Source organism: Ailuropoda melanoleuca, chromosome X (genome assembly GCF_002007445.2).
Source record: "Ailuropoda melanoleuca isolate Jingjing chromosome X, ASM200744v2, whole genome shotgun sequence".
NCBI classification, from domain to species: domain Eukaryota; kingdom Metazoa; phylum Chordata; class Mammalia; order Carnivora; family Ursidae; genus Ailuropoda; species Ailuropoda melanoleuca.
In genome coordinates, this window is record NC_048238.1 from 70,771,241 (window position 1) to 70,788,249 (window position 17,009).

The 17,009-nt window shown below is 41.1% G+C and overlaps 1 protein-coding gene across 2 annotated transcripts; it reads left to right on the plus strand.

Moving 5' to 3' along the window:
• The first annotated feature begins 8,488 nt into the window (after window positions 1–8,488).
• TCEAL9 (transcription elongation factor A like 9) lies at window positions 8,489–10,497 on the plus strand. 2 transcript variants are annotated; one of them, XM_019806621.2, is made up of 3 exons: window positions 8,491–8,644; window positions 9,172–9,237; window positions 9,624–10,497. In XM_019806621.2, exon 3 carries the CDS (start codon window positions 9,707–9,709, stop codon window positions 10,028–10,030), a length of 324 nt encoding a protein of 107 aa, XP_019662180.1. In that variant the 5' UTR covers window positions 8,491–8,644; window positions 9,172–9,237; window positions 9,624–9,706; the 3' UTR covers window positions 10,031–10,497. The 2 variants fall into 2 exon arrangements, with proteins under 2 accessions (XP_019662181.1, XP_019662180.1); XM_019806622.2 differs by lacking the exon at window positions 9,172–9,237 and having other exon boundaries at window positions 8,489–8,644.
• Window positions 10,498–17,009: the final 6,512 nt, after the last annotated feature.

The following is a 17,009-nucleotide window of genomic DNA, read 5'->3' on the forward strand; positions in this document are numbered from 1 at the left end:
TGTAGTCTCCTCCCCCTTCACGTATGCATTCTCGCTGGTAGGTGTGCAGCCCTGACCCGCTGACCCTCAGACCTGCAAACGGACGGAGTGGAAGGATCCCTGGCAGCTGCAGCCACGAGCTCGCTGCAGACCCGCCACTCGCCCCTCACCTCGCAGCCCCTTGTGTTCCAACTTTGTCATTCCTTATATTCCCTCTTTCTCCAAAGCCATCTTCTGCCTCCACTACTCCTGGTTTTTTAAATACCCACAATGGTTGAAGAGGGGATACTACTTAAAATAGAACTTTTACATTCTGTGTCTCACTATTGCCTTCTCCTGTGATTCGTTTCCACACCCCTATTACCTAAATGTTTGGCAACAAACGGGCATGGGACACAGGGAATGGGGCTTGTGTAAGTTGAAAGTTTTCCAGAGTATACCCGTATATCCATGTTCCTATACTGCTTGCCCCCAGGACCACCCACAATGGACTTTGGGTAAGGAGGGGGCGTCAAGAACGAAGACTGACCCACTTGGTAGTTCTTTCTTCAGCTGCCAGCCGTCCTGGTGCCAGAGTTAGCCGAGCCCCCTCAAGTCGGAACACAATCCCAGGGCGTTCCTGGGCAATTGTCCTGCCCTCATTCCTTGACTTTAAGTTTTTCCTCCTCTGCAACAGGAATCATTAGGATACAAAGCAAGAAAGGGACCTGGGCCCAGATAGACTCCCGTCATGTGACAGCCACCTCACAGTGGGGTATAGGCTTCCAATGACACCTCCCCCCACCCGCGCCCGCCTCAGGCAGGGCAGCGGGAACCCTTCATCCCTTCCTCCTCCTATCACGCTGGATCTGGAATGTCTCTTTTTCCACCGTGGCATCTCAGGAGGCCAGATATAGTCTTTGGCTTTCTCTAATCATCAGCGAGAGGCAGCATTTTCTCTTGGAGTTACTGTCCATTTGCAATTCTCTCGGGGAATTAGCTTTTCTCCTGTTTCCCCTGCCCTTTAACCTGTTCCTTCTCCTGGTCTCCTCTCACCCTTGTCATTATTTTCTCCTGAGGCCCTTCCTTGCACCTAAATGGCCATAAAGTTAGGTATCAGGAAAGGAGGCTGGGAGTGGAAAGTAGAACATTAACTTTCTTCTGTGTACTTTCCTGTTCCATTTTTTTAAATTTAAAATGCTTTGTTTTTACATTACAGAAATACAATACTTACATTTCGGGTGAGGAAGAGAATGAGTATCCCAAGATTTCTCTTTTCGCAGGAGTGCCTTGTTATTTGACTAAATTAACTTATAACCAATAGAAAATATTTTGCATCAGCTACAAATGAAAGAGCAAATTTTTAAGAGCTAATTGTTCACAGTGTTTTAGACATACTCTTTGGGGAGAAAAGTAATTTATAATAAAAATAAAATTTTCTGTTAAATAGGAAATCCTTCATAACTTGTTCATGTTTGTATTTGTCAATTAGAAAATGTTCTAATAATGCTTCCTAAATATTTTTTGAAAATACAGGCTAATTAGTTTGGCAATTTTAAGCCTAAATTTTTCAAAAACAAATCAACACTGTACTTTTTCAGTAAATTAATCCCTATAGAGCCTAAGTGTCTTATTTCTGTCCTGTTTTAGAGAAATGATCAATTGTTTCCACTTCTGAGAGGTTTTTTTTTCTTTTTAAAGATTTTATTTATTTATTTGAGAGAGACAGAGTGAGTGAGCGAGAGCACAAGCAGGGGGAGCAGCAAGGGGAGAGGGAGAAGCAGGCTCCCCAATGCGGGGCTCGATCCCAGGACCCTGGCATCATGACCTGAGCTGAAGGCAGATGCTTAACCGACTGAGCCACCCAGGCGCCCCTCCACTTCCAAGAGTTTTCAATATTCATAAATAATTGTTTCAGTTATGTTCTGTTAGAAGGATGAAGCCTGCTAGGCCTCTCACCTCTGGCCTCCTTACCTGCAGGGAACTCTAGCCTAGCCTTGCTGGAGGGTTGCTGCCTGCCATTCCATCCCCACCATGGTGGCCCCTCAACCAGGCTTAGGCCAGTGGTTAAGCAACTCTCACCCACTGACCATATCAAATTCTTTTCTTTGGGGGGGATGGCACGCAGAGGGAGAGGGAGAAAGAGAATCTTTAAGCAGGCTCCACACCCAGCACAGAGCCTGATGGAGGACTTGATCTCACAACCCTGAGATCACGACCTGAGCCAAAATCAAGAGTCATCAAGAGTCAGAGGCTTAACCAGCTGAGCCACCCAGAAGCCTCCCTGCCCCCTCACTGACTGTATCAATTAACCTAGACCAAGTGTTCTCAACCCAGGAAGTCTAGGGACCACCTGAAATTCTAAGCAAGTTTTTGCATGTTTGGGGCTCGTGAGGTACATGAAATTTTGTGGGGGAAGGGTTGTACCTGAGGAGCCTGAGAAAGCCTAATACACGAGCAGGGTGACATGATGAGGAAGCTGAAACTATGAGGTAGAGCCAAGATATAGGAGGAGAAGGGGTTGTGAGAGGAAGGGAGAATGAGAAAGCAGCTGAGCCAGGTTAATGGCAGAGCACTCCAGTATGCCGGTCCCGGCTGCCTGAGGTCCATTAGAAACCGGCTGTTGGTGGGGCGCCTAGGTGGCTCAGTCGGTGAAGCGTTTGCCTGTGGCTTGGGTCATGATCCCAGGGTCCTGGGATCAAGTCCATGTCAGGCTCCCCACTCCTCTGGGAGCCTGCTTCTCCCTCTCCCTCTGCCTGCAGCTCCTCCCGCTTATGCTCTCTCTCTCTCTCTCTCTCACTTTCTCTCTCTCTCAAATAAGTAAGTAAAATCTTTTAAAAAAATACAACACAAAATACTTAAAAAAAAAGAAACTGGCTGTTGGTTCAGATTTCCTTAACATCATAATGCTCTTTACTGCCCCATAAATGCTCAGGATGGATCCTGCTTCAGCTGAGCTAACCTAAGTATCTATTCCTTACAAGCAATGAGACTAACTGAAACAATAGCTATCTGTAATAAAATGTTCTTAAAAATCAACAAAATAACAGTAGTTATCACTACCTGAAAGCTGGTGGAAAGACATCAAAAAGATACTGACCAAAGAAGACATCTATGCGGAGAACAAGTATAAGTTATTCAGAGTCACTAGTGGTCAAAATATACAAATGAAAACTTCAGGGTACTCTTATTCACCTGTCAAACTGAGGAATATTTTTTTTAAAAACCATACTATCCGTTTTATGTGAGGTTATTCACATGGACTGTCAGTACACTTGTAAATTGGTTAAATTATCTTGCAGACCCTTTGGCAATATACGTTTAAAATTCATAAGATTTTTCAAACTTTTAGACCTAGCAATTTTAATTTTTGAAATTTTTCCTTAGGGAATAATTATGATTTTGTGCGAAGATTTCAGTGATGGCTTGGCTTATGATAGGAAAAAAAAAGCATGGAAGAAACCTAAATATTAAGCAACAGGGAACTGACTAAATTACTTTTAATTTTGACATGATTAAGTACAATAGTAATAAGTTTGAGTTATCTTAAAAATATGTATTTCATTGCTTTGTGTGTGTAATTCAGATAAACTGCAAAGAATTTGGAAAGTATATAAGAATTATAGACATAAAATTTTAAAAATCCATATTCCTATAAAACTCACATACTGGTAAGTTTAAGTACTTTGCTATGATTTGCCCCCCACTAACATTGCAGCTTATGTTAATATGCTATGAAGTAGGGATCTAAATATTTCAAACGTAAATTTGACCAGTGGGATTTCACTTGATATGCGGACTTCGGAATCCAGCCAGATGCAACTCCATTGCACTAACACATCCAATCAAGGATGATAATTGAGAAGAAAAGTCTGGAAGAGACATGGATTAGGGTTGACAATACCTAGTAAGCACCTAATTAATATTCGTTGAATGAATAAATGGATAAGATATATGTTCGAGAGTCATCAGATAAATGAAATTGAGTATAGATTCTTGATGGTTTTCTTTCCTTCTATATGTATTTTTAAATATAACCAGGATAATTTTATATACATGGTTTTATAACCTGCTTTTAAATAATATTTATTGTGTTTATTTGCAAAAGTAAAGCATTTTCACTGAAAAAATGTCAAGGAACTATAGAAAAATGCTGTTTGTCAAGCAGAGCCAGAAATGCAATCCTTTCTTTTCCTCTTCATGTGTATTTCTAAAAGAATTGAATTGGGGGGCGCCTGGGTGGCTCAATCAGTTAAGTGTCTGACTCTTGATCTCAGCCCAGGTCTTGATGTCAGGGTTGTGAGTTCAAGCCCCGTGCTGGACTCCACACTGGGTGTGGAGCCTACTTAAAAAAAAAAAGAAAGAAAAGAATTGGTGAATTGGTAACTAAAACTATTTTCTAATATGCTTAAAATATTATATTATTGCTAACAATATTACTTTTCCTGGCAAAACATTATCCTAGAAAGAAAGTTTTCTCACCAGATACAATTTAAGGAAGAGATTCCTCCTTTCCTATGTATGAGTAATACTACTTATTGACTATCTCAAACTTAGATTGGAGAAGGCATAGTCAGAGCAATAAGAGGAGTCTCATTTTAATACATATTAGTCACAAATAGGGCAAGGGAACCAAATGTGAAGCATTCAGCCATTGCAAGGACCCACACTTTCAAAAGGTAGTGGAGCTCTTAAATCAGATCCTACTCCACTACAGAGGAAGTACGTATGTGAAATATATGCTATAAAATTAGATTGTACTGTTTGCAGACTATTCTTTATTATAGAAGTTACACATCCCCACTGAGAAAAGGTAAAAGAATCTACAAAGAAGTATACAAAAAGAGAATACAAGTCACCCATAAGCCCACTAACTATCCAATCATACCCACTTTTAATATTTTGGTGTATATTGTTCCATAATATTTTCTATGCACACATACATATAATTATCTGCATACACATTACTTTTTAAAATTAGATCCTCTGCAAGTTACATTTTGTAACTTGCCTTTTTCACATACCAATATATTATAAAACACTTCCATTTCAATAAACATATGGCTGACTTATATTTGTAAGAGATTTTATTTCTTCTGCATGTTTTCAAAGGTTTTGTCTCATTTTTCTGAATATTATTAATACATGACTATTAAAGATAAAATTTAAATATATAAACGTAACATTGAGACAGTAAAAGTTGCCTTTATACTAAATACTCCTTCTCAAATATACCCTATGGGAATAGTTCAGTATATATTCATTCATATTTCTACTATGATATAGAAACACAGTAAGACCCCACGATAACATGGCGTTGGATATAATGTGGTGGGCGATGGGGTGTGGGGAGAGGAGGAAATGGAAGGGCGACATTTAAGCACCAGTGCTGAGTAAACAACTGTTACAAGGTGGCCTCGGGACTCAGCTGAGTCCCTGATGGATTTGGGTTGTGCACACAGCTAACCAAACAGGCTGACATCAGTCATTCATTCATCTCTCAATAACACAACCTGAAATTTTATAGGAGTTAATTTTGTGGACTTTACGTATGTTATGGTGCAATTTCATTATATGCTCCTATTTTAAATGCCCCAAAATAAATATGTGTGGTTTGTGACAGAAATGTCGTTCTATATATATTAACTTTCAATTTGCCTTTTTCAATTTATATGTATGTATAATGTAATGGTTACTTTCCATTTCTAAATGGTACATACCATTGGTGTAGTTTGAATTGTTTTAACAGAATCGTGAAGTTAGCCTTCTTTAACCCCTATCAAAATTATCTGGGAGAATCCTTGGCTCATGAGAATGTTCACACACGTGTGTGAATGTGCATGTACACATGCTTGGGTGCATATCTGCTATTGCCTAGAGCTCTATGAACTTTGGTGTGGTAAATCATTGTGACTACCATGAAATATTTTCCTAGGATGAGTACCTAAGAATGGATTTACAGGCTCAAGGGAATGCATATTTCAAATACTGAACAATTGCTTAAGTGTGTCCTGCAGAAAGGTTGACCAATTCAGTTTCCATGATCTGGAAATAAGTGAGAAAATCCTTGGGGGTAAGTGCAGAACATGTCAGAAAGTCCTTACATCGAACCTGCTTTCAGAAGATAGCCACCGGCAATAGACTTAAACTTCCTAAGGAGGAGCAAGTTGACTTTTACCCAGCAAGGCAGCATGACACAGGCCAGGGTGATGGTAAGGCCACAGGGCCTAGGTTCAGTCTAACTGCTCTTCTTTCTGCCCACCTGCACCTAGATCCTGCCCACCCTCTGAGGCTCAGGTCAAGGTTTGTTTGGTTTTTTCCCTGCTCGAAGCTTTCTCTATTTTGGACTAAATGGTCATTGACTTCTCTTAGTCCCTGTTGGCCTGGCATCCACTCTTTCCTTTAGATTTCTCCAAATAGCCTCATGTGAAGGACATCCTACCTTTTCAGCTATCTCATCGATTCTACCTTTAGTGTGAACCCATAGGGAATGTGGCACCCCACTCTCAGGATACACTTAGAGAAGAGGCACAAGCCGGTCTTGGATTTTGGGCTCCAGGTCTTTCGGGCAGGATATTCTAGGGTCTTAGGTGTCTAGAGTGCGGTCTAGAAGGAAATAAATGAAGGCTCCAAGTAAACACATGTTCTTGCCCCACTGACTCTTCACTCCCTGGGAAAGAAGGCATCCAGAAAAGGGCCAGTTGTTGACCCTCTAAAAGTGGGGCCTCGGGCTGAGGCCTTTTCTGCTCAGGTGTAAGGAGATGATGTCTTTGGCCATATTGCTTAAATTCCTTGTTTAGCATAGGGAATGTATATATATGTATATATAATGGAAATGAATTATATAAGATAGAAATGCAAAAATCTTCCTTGCTGTTGGGTTGTTGAGAGTATAAAATGAAATGATGGCAGTAAAGCATCTTTCCCTTTTCAGGATGTTCTAAGGATTTCTGGAACTATTTTTAACAAGCAGAAGGAAAGCAGCTGCCATTCAGGATGTTTCAGTTTTCCTATGGGCAATATATTGAAATGTTTTACTAATCACAAGCGTCTTTCTAAAGTTCTGAGAGCTTGCCTGTGCTCTCCTGTTTTGGAGGTAAGGCCAGTACAGGGAGAGTAACTTACTAAGGGTCACAGAATCTAGGTCTGGCACTGGGACTAACATATCCTGTCACACCAGTGTTCTGTTTGGCAGACCCAAACCATTATATCTTGGGTTTCCTGGTACTCAAATACACATGCTTTCCAGAATATAGAAAAATGTGACAGAAGAGCAAGTGAAATAAAACAACATGAGGTGAGGGTTTTTTTCTTTCTACATAATCTATTGAGCTCTTTATTCTGCTTCACAAAGGGGCATCCAAACTTACGCAAAACAAAAATACATGTATGTCTCTGCCTATTATTTTTTTTAAAGATTTTATTTATTTATTCGACAGAGATAGAGACAGCCAGTGAGAGAGGGAACACAAGCAGGGGGAGTGGGAGAGGAAGAAGCAGGCTCATAGCGGAGGAGCCTGATGTGGGGCTCGATCCCATAACGCCGGGATCACGCCCTGAGCCGAAGGCAGACGCTTAACCGCTGTGCCACCCAGGCGCCCCATCGCCTGTTATTTTTTAAATGTTGCCTCTGAGAGCTATGTAATTTTTATTGGCAAATTTGTGACTTATACTAAAGATTCAAGTGAGGCTGAAAGCTAATCACTATCTGTTGAAGATGGTATGAGCCAAGTGCTTGGAGCCAGGTTATCATTTAGAATTCCCAAAAGTCAGTTCTATGAGGTGTACGTTATTATTCCCTTTCAGATGAGGAAACTTGGGATCATAATGTGTACCTGACACTTGATTCTGCAGGCGGCACAGCTTCCTGGCAAATACCACCGTCAGGGCTCAGGAGTCAAATACTACTTTCTTTTTTTTTTTTTTTTAAGTTTTTAATCATTCTCCCCAAATGAAATCCTACTATAATTATAATAATAGCTTGCATTTTTAGAGCACTTACAATAGGCCAGGAACTATTCTCAGGACTCTACGTGTATTAAGTCACTTAACTAATTTTGTCTTTGTCTTTTCCGACTATTAAAAAAATGTTACTTTTGTTTAAAAAATATACAAATATTAAGAATCAAGTGAAAACAAAATTTAAAAATGTCACTCTTGTCCCAGGCTCCATTTTTTTTTTTTTTTTTACAACCCGCTGCCAAACCAACCCTGTTCACAAGGGCCAGGGACCAGACTGCAGATGAAATGGAGTCTGGGGGAGGGGCGATGGATGGAGGAGTTCTTAATCCTGGGAGCTGAAGGCACCGACTTGACAATTCTTAAGAGAAGTAGAAAAGTTGAGTAGCTCCGGAAAAAAGATGCAGCCCCTCCCTAGAAGTCAGAGAAAGGCGAATAACATTTTGCCCTCTGGGATAGGCAACAACAACAAAGAATGACAAGCCAGATGTACACGGGGGGAGGGGGCATAGGCGGGCCCACTTCTGCCGCGCTTTTGGTGGGAGTGGAGATTGGGGACCCGAGCTCACTGGTGACGTAGATCTCACGTGACCAGGAGTCGACGTGTGCAGAAGTCCTGCTAGTCTGGTCCTTGTTCCCGTCTGGGTACCAGGTTTCCTTTAGCAGCGCAGACGGCGGAGCCTGACGCCGGGGGAAAGAGAAGGAGTCAACTTGTCGGATTTTGCAGGTTGGTGTCAAAATAGGTGCTGCCTGGGGATTTCCAGGCTGGGAGCGGCCTAGGGCAGAGACTTGAGAGGGAGCCCTGGTCAAAACCATCCCTCCACCTCCCTCCTCCAAGTCTGCAGGAAACGATGATCCTTGGGAAAGAGACTAGGGGTCCCGGGAGAAGGGCAAGAGACCTGCGATAATTTAAAAATAATCATCCTCTGCCACTTCAGACCGCTTTCCCAAGACCTACCCTCCCCTCAACCCCCGCTTCAGTCTTAAAGGTAGTTTGGAAATAATCTGTTTTTCCTACTCCCTGTCTGATGGGAAATTCGAGCTAGCTTGCACTGTGGGGCGGGGGAGAGGAGTGGGAGAGACAGAAGGTGGGAAAGTTTTCATAACCAAATACCTTAATGAGGAGAAAGGTACATGGTGCGGGTGGGCCCACCAAGGGCTCGCCCCTCCCCCACCCTCCCCTTCTCCAACCCTCCCCCCTTCTCCAACCCTCCCTCTTCGCCTCCTGTTTCCCGTTTGTCCGCGGGTCTTCAGGTCTGTCGTTCCTAACGCTACGCAAGGCTAGAAAAGGGAAGGAAGAAACGGATCGGATAGGTACAGGTAGGTGAGGGGAAATTTTAAAGACCCCCTGGGTGGAGGGGGGCGAGGGCGGGACAGAGGTTGTGGGCCCCACTCTTCCTCCCCCCGCCCCCGCGCGTTCTCCCGACCTATTCTGTTCTAGGAGGGTCTTGTGTTTTGCCTTGTGCGGAGAAATGGTTGGGGAGGGCCTTGAAAAAGGCTGGAGGGAGGGACAAGAGAGAGGTAAGGAGGTGGAAAACGGAGGTTAGAGCCGCAGGCTCAGGGAAGCCCTGATTGCTGATTAAGTCTCCCAAGTGGCAGATAAATTTAATGATAGCTCTGAATCAGAGAAAGTAAATGCTGAGGCCTCTGTCCAGAGCACTGGTCCATTCCCCAAGCCTTTGACTTACGGTCACCTTGCTTCCTAGAAGTCATTGTATTCAAAGAGGAATAAAGCAAGAAAAAAGAAAGGAAGAGAAAAGGAAAGAAGGAAGAAAGAGAGACTCGCAAGATGAAACCCTGTCAAAACATTGAAGAAAAACCAGAAAATGAGAGTGAACCAAAGCTTGAGGAAGAGCCAAAGCCTGAGGAAAAGCCAGAGGAGGAAGAGGAGGAAGAGGAGCCAGAGGAGGAGGAAAAAACAGAAGGAACTTTTAGAGAAAGGCTGATTCGGTCTCTCCAGGAATTTAAAGAAGATATACACAACAGGCATTTAAGCAAGGAAGATATGTTTAGAGAAGTGAATGAAATAGATGAGATAAGGAGAGTAAGAAACAAACTTATAGTCATGCGTTGGAAGGTTAACCGCAACCATCCTTACCCCTATCTAATGTAGTTTGCCTTGATTTTAATTTTTTCTGATCTTAACATTGTCATATAGCTTTCTTTTGATTTGCATTTTCCTGATATACCTTTGTCCATCTTTCTACTTTTAACTTGTTGCTATTAGTGATTTTAGATGCATCTCTTGTTAATCTGCATCTCATTGTTTATCATATTTTGAGCCAATATACAAGTCTCTGTCTTTTAATAGGAGAGCTTTACTCATTTGTACAAAAAGAGGTTCCTGACAGGATATAAAATGAAAAAAGGTTACTAAGTAATATGTGAATATCATATTTTTGAAAGGAAGAATACATTTGTATATTACATATATACACAGAAAAAAATGTGTGAAGGATGAAAGACAAAATGTAGTCAGTGGTAGGATTATGAGTAATTTTTTTATTCTGCTTATTTGTATTTTTCCTTATTCCTAGAATGTACACACATTATTGTTAAAGTAATAAAAGTTTTATGACAAAAAAGAAGTAATCTACAGCACTTAATTTATTTCTAAAGGCACTGGGGGCATTTAATTTTTGTTGACAGAATTTTAGAAGCAAATGTGAATTCCAAGTTACCACCAGACCACTTAGCTAGAAGAATAAATTTTATATGTTTTCTCATCCGTAAAATAGAGATAATAATCTCTAAGGGATCATGTGAGGACCAAATAAGGTAATGACTTTGAGCTCTATTTTAACAGGGTTTTTTCCCCACTGGTCCATATAGGATCCCAACTTCCAAGGGCTTTGTATCAGCTATTTAGAACGATGGAGAAAGTAGTTCTCACTTGTGCTTAAGAATAAATCCAGGCACCTGTTATGTGGGTGCCCCCTTTATGTTCCTTTCCTGCTGTGCCTGCCCCACTTCCCTTTCTTCTCCTCTTGATATTATCATACGTATTGGGTAGTTCTGCCCCTTCATCCAGGCCCCCACCTATCTGCTTATGATGTTCTGGAATTCTCAAACAGTGAAGCCCAACATATTTCTTTAGTACCTCAGTTGGCTGAATGCTCAGACTGACCTACAGAAGTGGGGAGAATGCCCATTTCTTCAGTTTAGATAGATAGTTATGCAAGGCAACTTGGGCCATGATATCTTATAGATATCTTGACAGTTTGGGGAATTTTAACCACAGGCCCGAACTTCCCCCATAAGACTCTGACAACAATGAGTCAGTTTGGGGATTGGACCAGAAGACAAGTCTGAGTAACAGACTTTATGCTTTAGTCAGAATTGCTTCTCTTTATGGTTTTATCTTCTGACTGTTTCCTTAGGGTGAGTGATCTCTCCCGGAAGACTGGTGGCAGGCCCTCCTCACCAGTTCAACAGATGCCTCTAGACCTGTGTAAATTTTCAAGGGAGGTTAAGTCAGATTTGGGGATACTGCCGCCCTTAACTGGAAATGTGAGAATGCTATGTAAGACTGTGTGTGTATATCCACATCCAAATCTATATAACTATATATGTATGTATATATATATATGGCTCATCGCTTTTCCAGTTGTGTGTTATTTTATTTTTCCTCTGTGATACTCTTTTTTGGGGCAATTCATGACTCCAGACTATTCTTCAAGGTCGCAACAACCTGATGGATGCTGGTCGGGCTGGATTCTGACTGGAGTGAGATAAGCTTCCAGGGGCTCACTGCCAGTTTTATAAGACAGGATGAATCCAATCCCCTGGTGCTCCAAGGGGTGTTACTCAGGCAGGATACAGAAGGGCTCATCCAAGCCACACTCCTCTCCAGGGTAGGTCTGACTGTGGTTTCTCTGCTTCGGATTGAAGTAGGCACTAGACTCCTCAGCTGATGGCCAGGCTGTCCTGGATAGACTTACCTGGAGGATGACGACTGTCCCTGGAGCAGGTCAGAGCACTAGCCTTAGTTTCTCCCTTCCTTCCTTCATGAGGGGGCTTGATGAGAACTTTTTATAGGGAAGAAGATAAGACCTCAGAATTGACTAACTAAACACACTGGTTGTGATAGTCTGTCCCAGCCATGACCCCTGCGGATGCAATCAGCTTGGGCTTAAAGTAGAGGGCCTGGTGGTGGGTGGGGATGATTTTAGATAGCACCCAAACATATCACATTGTGATATTCATGTGTTTATTTGAATGTGCATTAATGGATACTCTGTTGCAGGCAAATGATGATGGTATAGATGTAGCATGGTATAAAGTTTCCTTTTCAAAAAAGTATTCAAACTAAGTCAGCGAGTCAGTTTGAAGACAGACATGAAGTAGAACACAATACTCAGAGCACAGGTGGTACACGGACAAAGCAAAAATCATCCTAGCGGGAAACACTGCACTAGCATACCTGATTGAGGGATAATATCTGGAAACACCTGTCAAGAATTATGTGACCTGAGATTTTACCCTACTTAAAATTTAACAAGTTAACCTGCTACTGGTTAATGGATACTGGCAGAAGACACTAGAATCCCAGGTCAGAGGACATTATTATTCATGGCAAGAGCCATAGCCCGAGCTTCATATTGATTTGTATTAGTTCTCCACAATCCTCAAGTCCTATGGGGTGACACAGGCCCTTTTATGGATGTCTGTACATATAGTGCATTATGTAACAGGAAAGAAACCCTGTGTTTGGAGAATTCATTGCTTTCATGGTAAACAGAAGCAAGCCTGGTCTGTATCCAGGGAAAGATGTTGCCTCATTCGTCTAAGTTGCTTGTTGCAAACAGCTCTGAGACATGGCCTGCCGCCTGCAGAACGAGTGCTCAGGGTCTTACATTCTTTGTATATGCAATAAAAATGTGCAGGAATGATCAGGATCCAAGGTGGATTGACTCCCAGTAACAGTTTTCTCTGTGCAATAAAATCTTTTTTTTAAAAAGATTTTATTTATTTATTTGACAGAGATAGAGACAGCCAGCGAGAGAGGGAACACAAGCAGGGAGAGTGGGAGAGGAAGAAGCAGGCTCCTAGCGAAGGAGCCTGATGTGGGGCTCGATCCCATAACGCCGGGATCACGCCCTGAGCCGAAGGCAGACGCTTAACCGCTGTGCCACCCAGGCGCCCCTCTGTGCAATAAAATCTTAATGTGAATGGTAACCTTTCCTAATTGCACAAATTTGGATTTGTAATTCCAAGTTAGATAAAGCAGATAATGCATTATACGTGCATTATACGGTAGAGTGTAAACAGGGCATTTGTAACTTTCTAATTTTTACTTAATACATAGGATTTTGAATGAATCCTAATTAACTGAAAAGAACAACTAAGAAACTAAAAGTAAATAGCCTATGAGGAACTTTAAAGTTACAATAAGACATAGCTGCCATAATGCACAAAATAAAAGGAGAGGAGCAAGATGATTCACGAGGATGCTAATGACAGGAGTAATCTTATGCAAAATTTTTCACTGAGAAACTGGCAGGAGAGTGTGTGCTTGAAAACCAGCCTTGGGGTGCCTGGGTGGCTCAGTCGGTTAAACGGCTGCCTTCAGCTCAGGTCAGGATCCCAGGGTCCTGGGATCAAGCCCCACATCGGGCTCCCTGCTCAGTGGGGAGTCTGCTTCTCCCTCCCCCTGCTCATGTATGTGCATGCTCTCTCTCTCTCAGTCCCTCTCTCTCCTTCTCAAATAAATAAATAAAATCTTTTTTAAAAAAAAAGGAGAAGAAAAGAAAACAGCCTCAGTTCCCACACACACATAATCACCACACCTCTATAAAAGGAAAAGGCAAAAGGCAAGAGAAAAGCTGCTCTGTTCCCTCTACAAGGAAAGTTCAAGGTAGGGTAAGGGTTGCTGGAGGGTAGGGCCTCTCATAACAGTGTCCAGAAGCAGTTATTTGATACTCTGACACCTGCATTTTGCAAGAGCCTTAGCAAAAACACCTGAACCATTGGATGGATAGTTTAGTTGGGTATGGAGCATCTCTTTGTGTACTTACCGGCCATTTTTACATTTTACTTTGAGAAATGTCTATTCAAATATGTTGCCTGTACCCCCTGCCAATATTTTCAGTATAGTATAGGTAAGGAATCTTTAAAGGAATAAGGTAGATCCATATGTACTACACATTTACCAGCCATGATTAAAAAAGAAATGAAGGACAGGAGGTACAGTATAAAAATATATAAACACGCATACATACCCATCCCCACAAATATGAAGACGAAGCCCTTTAGCTCACTAAAGGGAATGATCATGTCTTTTTAAGTGGCATTTTGATATCTCACCACACCTTCTGCTATCTGGTTATTTAAGAAATAAATATGTTTAAAATTTTCTCCTAATGGATAATTCTATTTTCCTTGCTTTGTAACTGTCAAAATATTTTCTTGGACTTACAGAGTCCTTTTTCCCTTCCATGAACTCTGAGTCCTTTTCCAGATGTTGTATCATCAGCCTACTACTTTTTTTCTTCTAAGATTTTATTTAAATTCAAGTTAGTTAACCTAGAGTGTAGTATTGGTTTCAGGAGTGGAATTTAGTGACTCATCACTTACATATAACACCCAGTGCTCATCCCAAGTGCCCTCCTTAACGCCCATGACCCACTTAGCCCATCCCCCCACCTCCCCTCCAGCAACCGTGTTTGTTCTCTATATTTAAGAGTCTCTTTTTTAAAAAAAAATTTTATTTATTTATTTTAGAGAGAGAGAGAAGGGGGGAGGAACAGAGAGAGAGGGAGAGAGAGATTCTCCAGCAGACTCTGTGTTGAGTGCAGACCCCGACTCAGGGCGTGATCCCAGGACCCTGAGATCATGACCTGAGCTGAAATCAAGAGTTGGACACTTAACCGACTGAGCCATCCAGGCTCCCCTATATTTAAAAGTCTCTTATGGTTTGCCTCCCTCTCTGTTTTTTATCTTATTTTACTTTTGCTTCCTTTCCCCTATGTTCATCTGTTTTGTTTCTTAAATTCCAGGTATGAGTGAAATCATATGGTATTTGTCTTTCTCTGATTGACTTATTTTGCTTAGCATAATACACTCTAGTTCCGTCTATGTCATTGCAAATGGCAAGATTTCATTCTTTTTGATGGCTGAATAATATTCCATTATATACATATACCACACCTTCTTTATTCATTCATCAGTCGACAGACATTTGGGTCCTTTCCATAATTTGGTTACTGTTGATAGGGATGCTATAAACATCAGGGTCCTTCGAATTAGTATTTTTGTATCCTTTGGATAAATACCTAGTAGTGTAATTGCTGGGTCATAGGGTAGTTCTGTTTTTAAACTTTTAGGGGAGCCTCCATACTGTTTTCCAGAGTGACTGCACCAGTCATTAGCCTACTATTTAATAAAAAAGGAACGTGAAGCCAAGAGAAATTAAGTGTCTTGACCAAGGTCACCCAGCTATTAAATGAAATGCCTGCCTGAGGTCAAAGCCCTTGCTTCTAATCTCTACTCTGCAACAGTTGATATTTAATAAATAGTAACAACAACAACAACATCGTGCTTAAAGAATTCCTATTATTTCTTCAAAGTTCCATGCCCTTTTGAGTCCAGATCTTGGTTCCCACAGTTCTCCCTGACTGAAACATTCTCTCAATCACTCTTCACACACACAGCGTGGATAACCCCTACTCATCCATCTCAGAACAGATGTTACTTCTTTTTTTATAACAGCTTTATTGAGCTGTAAGTCACATACCATACAATTCACCCACTTAAAATGTACAATTCAATGGTTTTTACTATATTCAGTTATATGCAACTATCACCATAGTCGATTTTAGAGCATTTTCAAGTCAAAACCAAACACCATACCCTTAGCTATGACTCCTCCCCCATGCCTCTATCCCTCCAGGTCTAACCAAACACTAATCTTTCTGTCTCGACGGATTTTCCTATCTTGGACATTTCATAAGAGCGTGCTCATATAAAATGTGGTGTCTGTGATTGGCTTCTTTCACTTAGCATGTATTTTCAAGGTTCATCGATAGTGTAGCAAGTATGTCTTCTTTCTTTTTATGGCTGAACAATATTCTATTGAATGGATATGTCACATTTTGTTTAATCATTAATCCATTGATGGATATTTGGGCTATTTCCATCTTTTTCTTATTATGAATAGTGTTACTATGAACAGGTTTTGTGAGGACACATGTTCTTATTTCTCTTGGGTAGTTATCTAGGAATTAAATTGCTGAGTCATACAGTAACTCCAAGCATAATTGTTTCAGGAACGGCCATACTGTTTTCTAAACTGGCTGACCATTTGATATTCCCATCAGCAGTGCGTAAGATTTCCAGTTTCCCCATATCCCTAACAACACTTTTTTATTATCGGACTTTTTGATTCTAGCCATTTTAAGAGAGGTGAAATGGTATCTCAATGTGGTTTTGATTTGCATTTCCCTGTTGACTGATGATGTTGAGCATCTCTTCCTGTGCTTATTGGCCATTTGCATATCTTACTTGGAGAAATGTGTATTCAAATCCTTTGGCCATTTTTAAATTGGGATATCTGCCTTTTTATTATTGAGCTGTAAGTTTTTATCAGGTTTTTATCAAGTTCCTTATCAGATATATGATTTGTACATATTTTTCTCCCATTTTGCGAGTTGCCTTTTCACATTCCTGAGGGTGCACTTTGATGGTCAAAAGTTTTTAGTTTTGATGAAGTTCAATGTAGTTTTTCTTTCGTTGGTCATGTTTTTGTTATCATATCTAAGAACCCTTTGTCATATCAAAGGTCATGAAGATTTACCCCTATGCTTTTTTCTTTAAGATTTTTATTTATTTATTTGACACAAAGAGAGAGCGCACACACAAGTGGGGGGAGCAGCAGACAGAGAGGGAGAAGCAGGCTCCCCACGGAGCAAGGACCCTGGCATCATGAGCTGAGCTGAAGGCAGACGCTTAACTTGGCTGAGCCACACAGGCACCCCCCCATGCTTTTTTTTCTAATGGTTGTATTATTTTAGTTTTTACATTTAGGTCTCTGATTTATTTTTAGTTAATTTTTTTATATAGTGTAAGGTAGAGATCTAATATTAGTTTGCTAG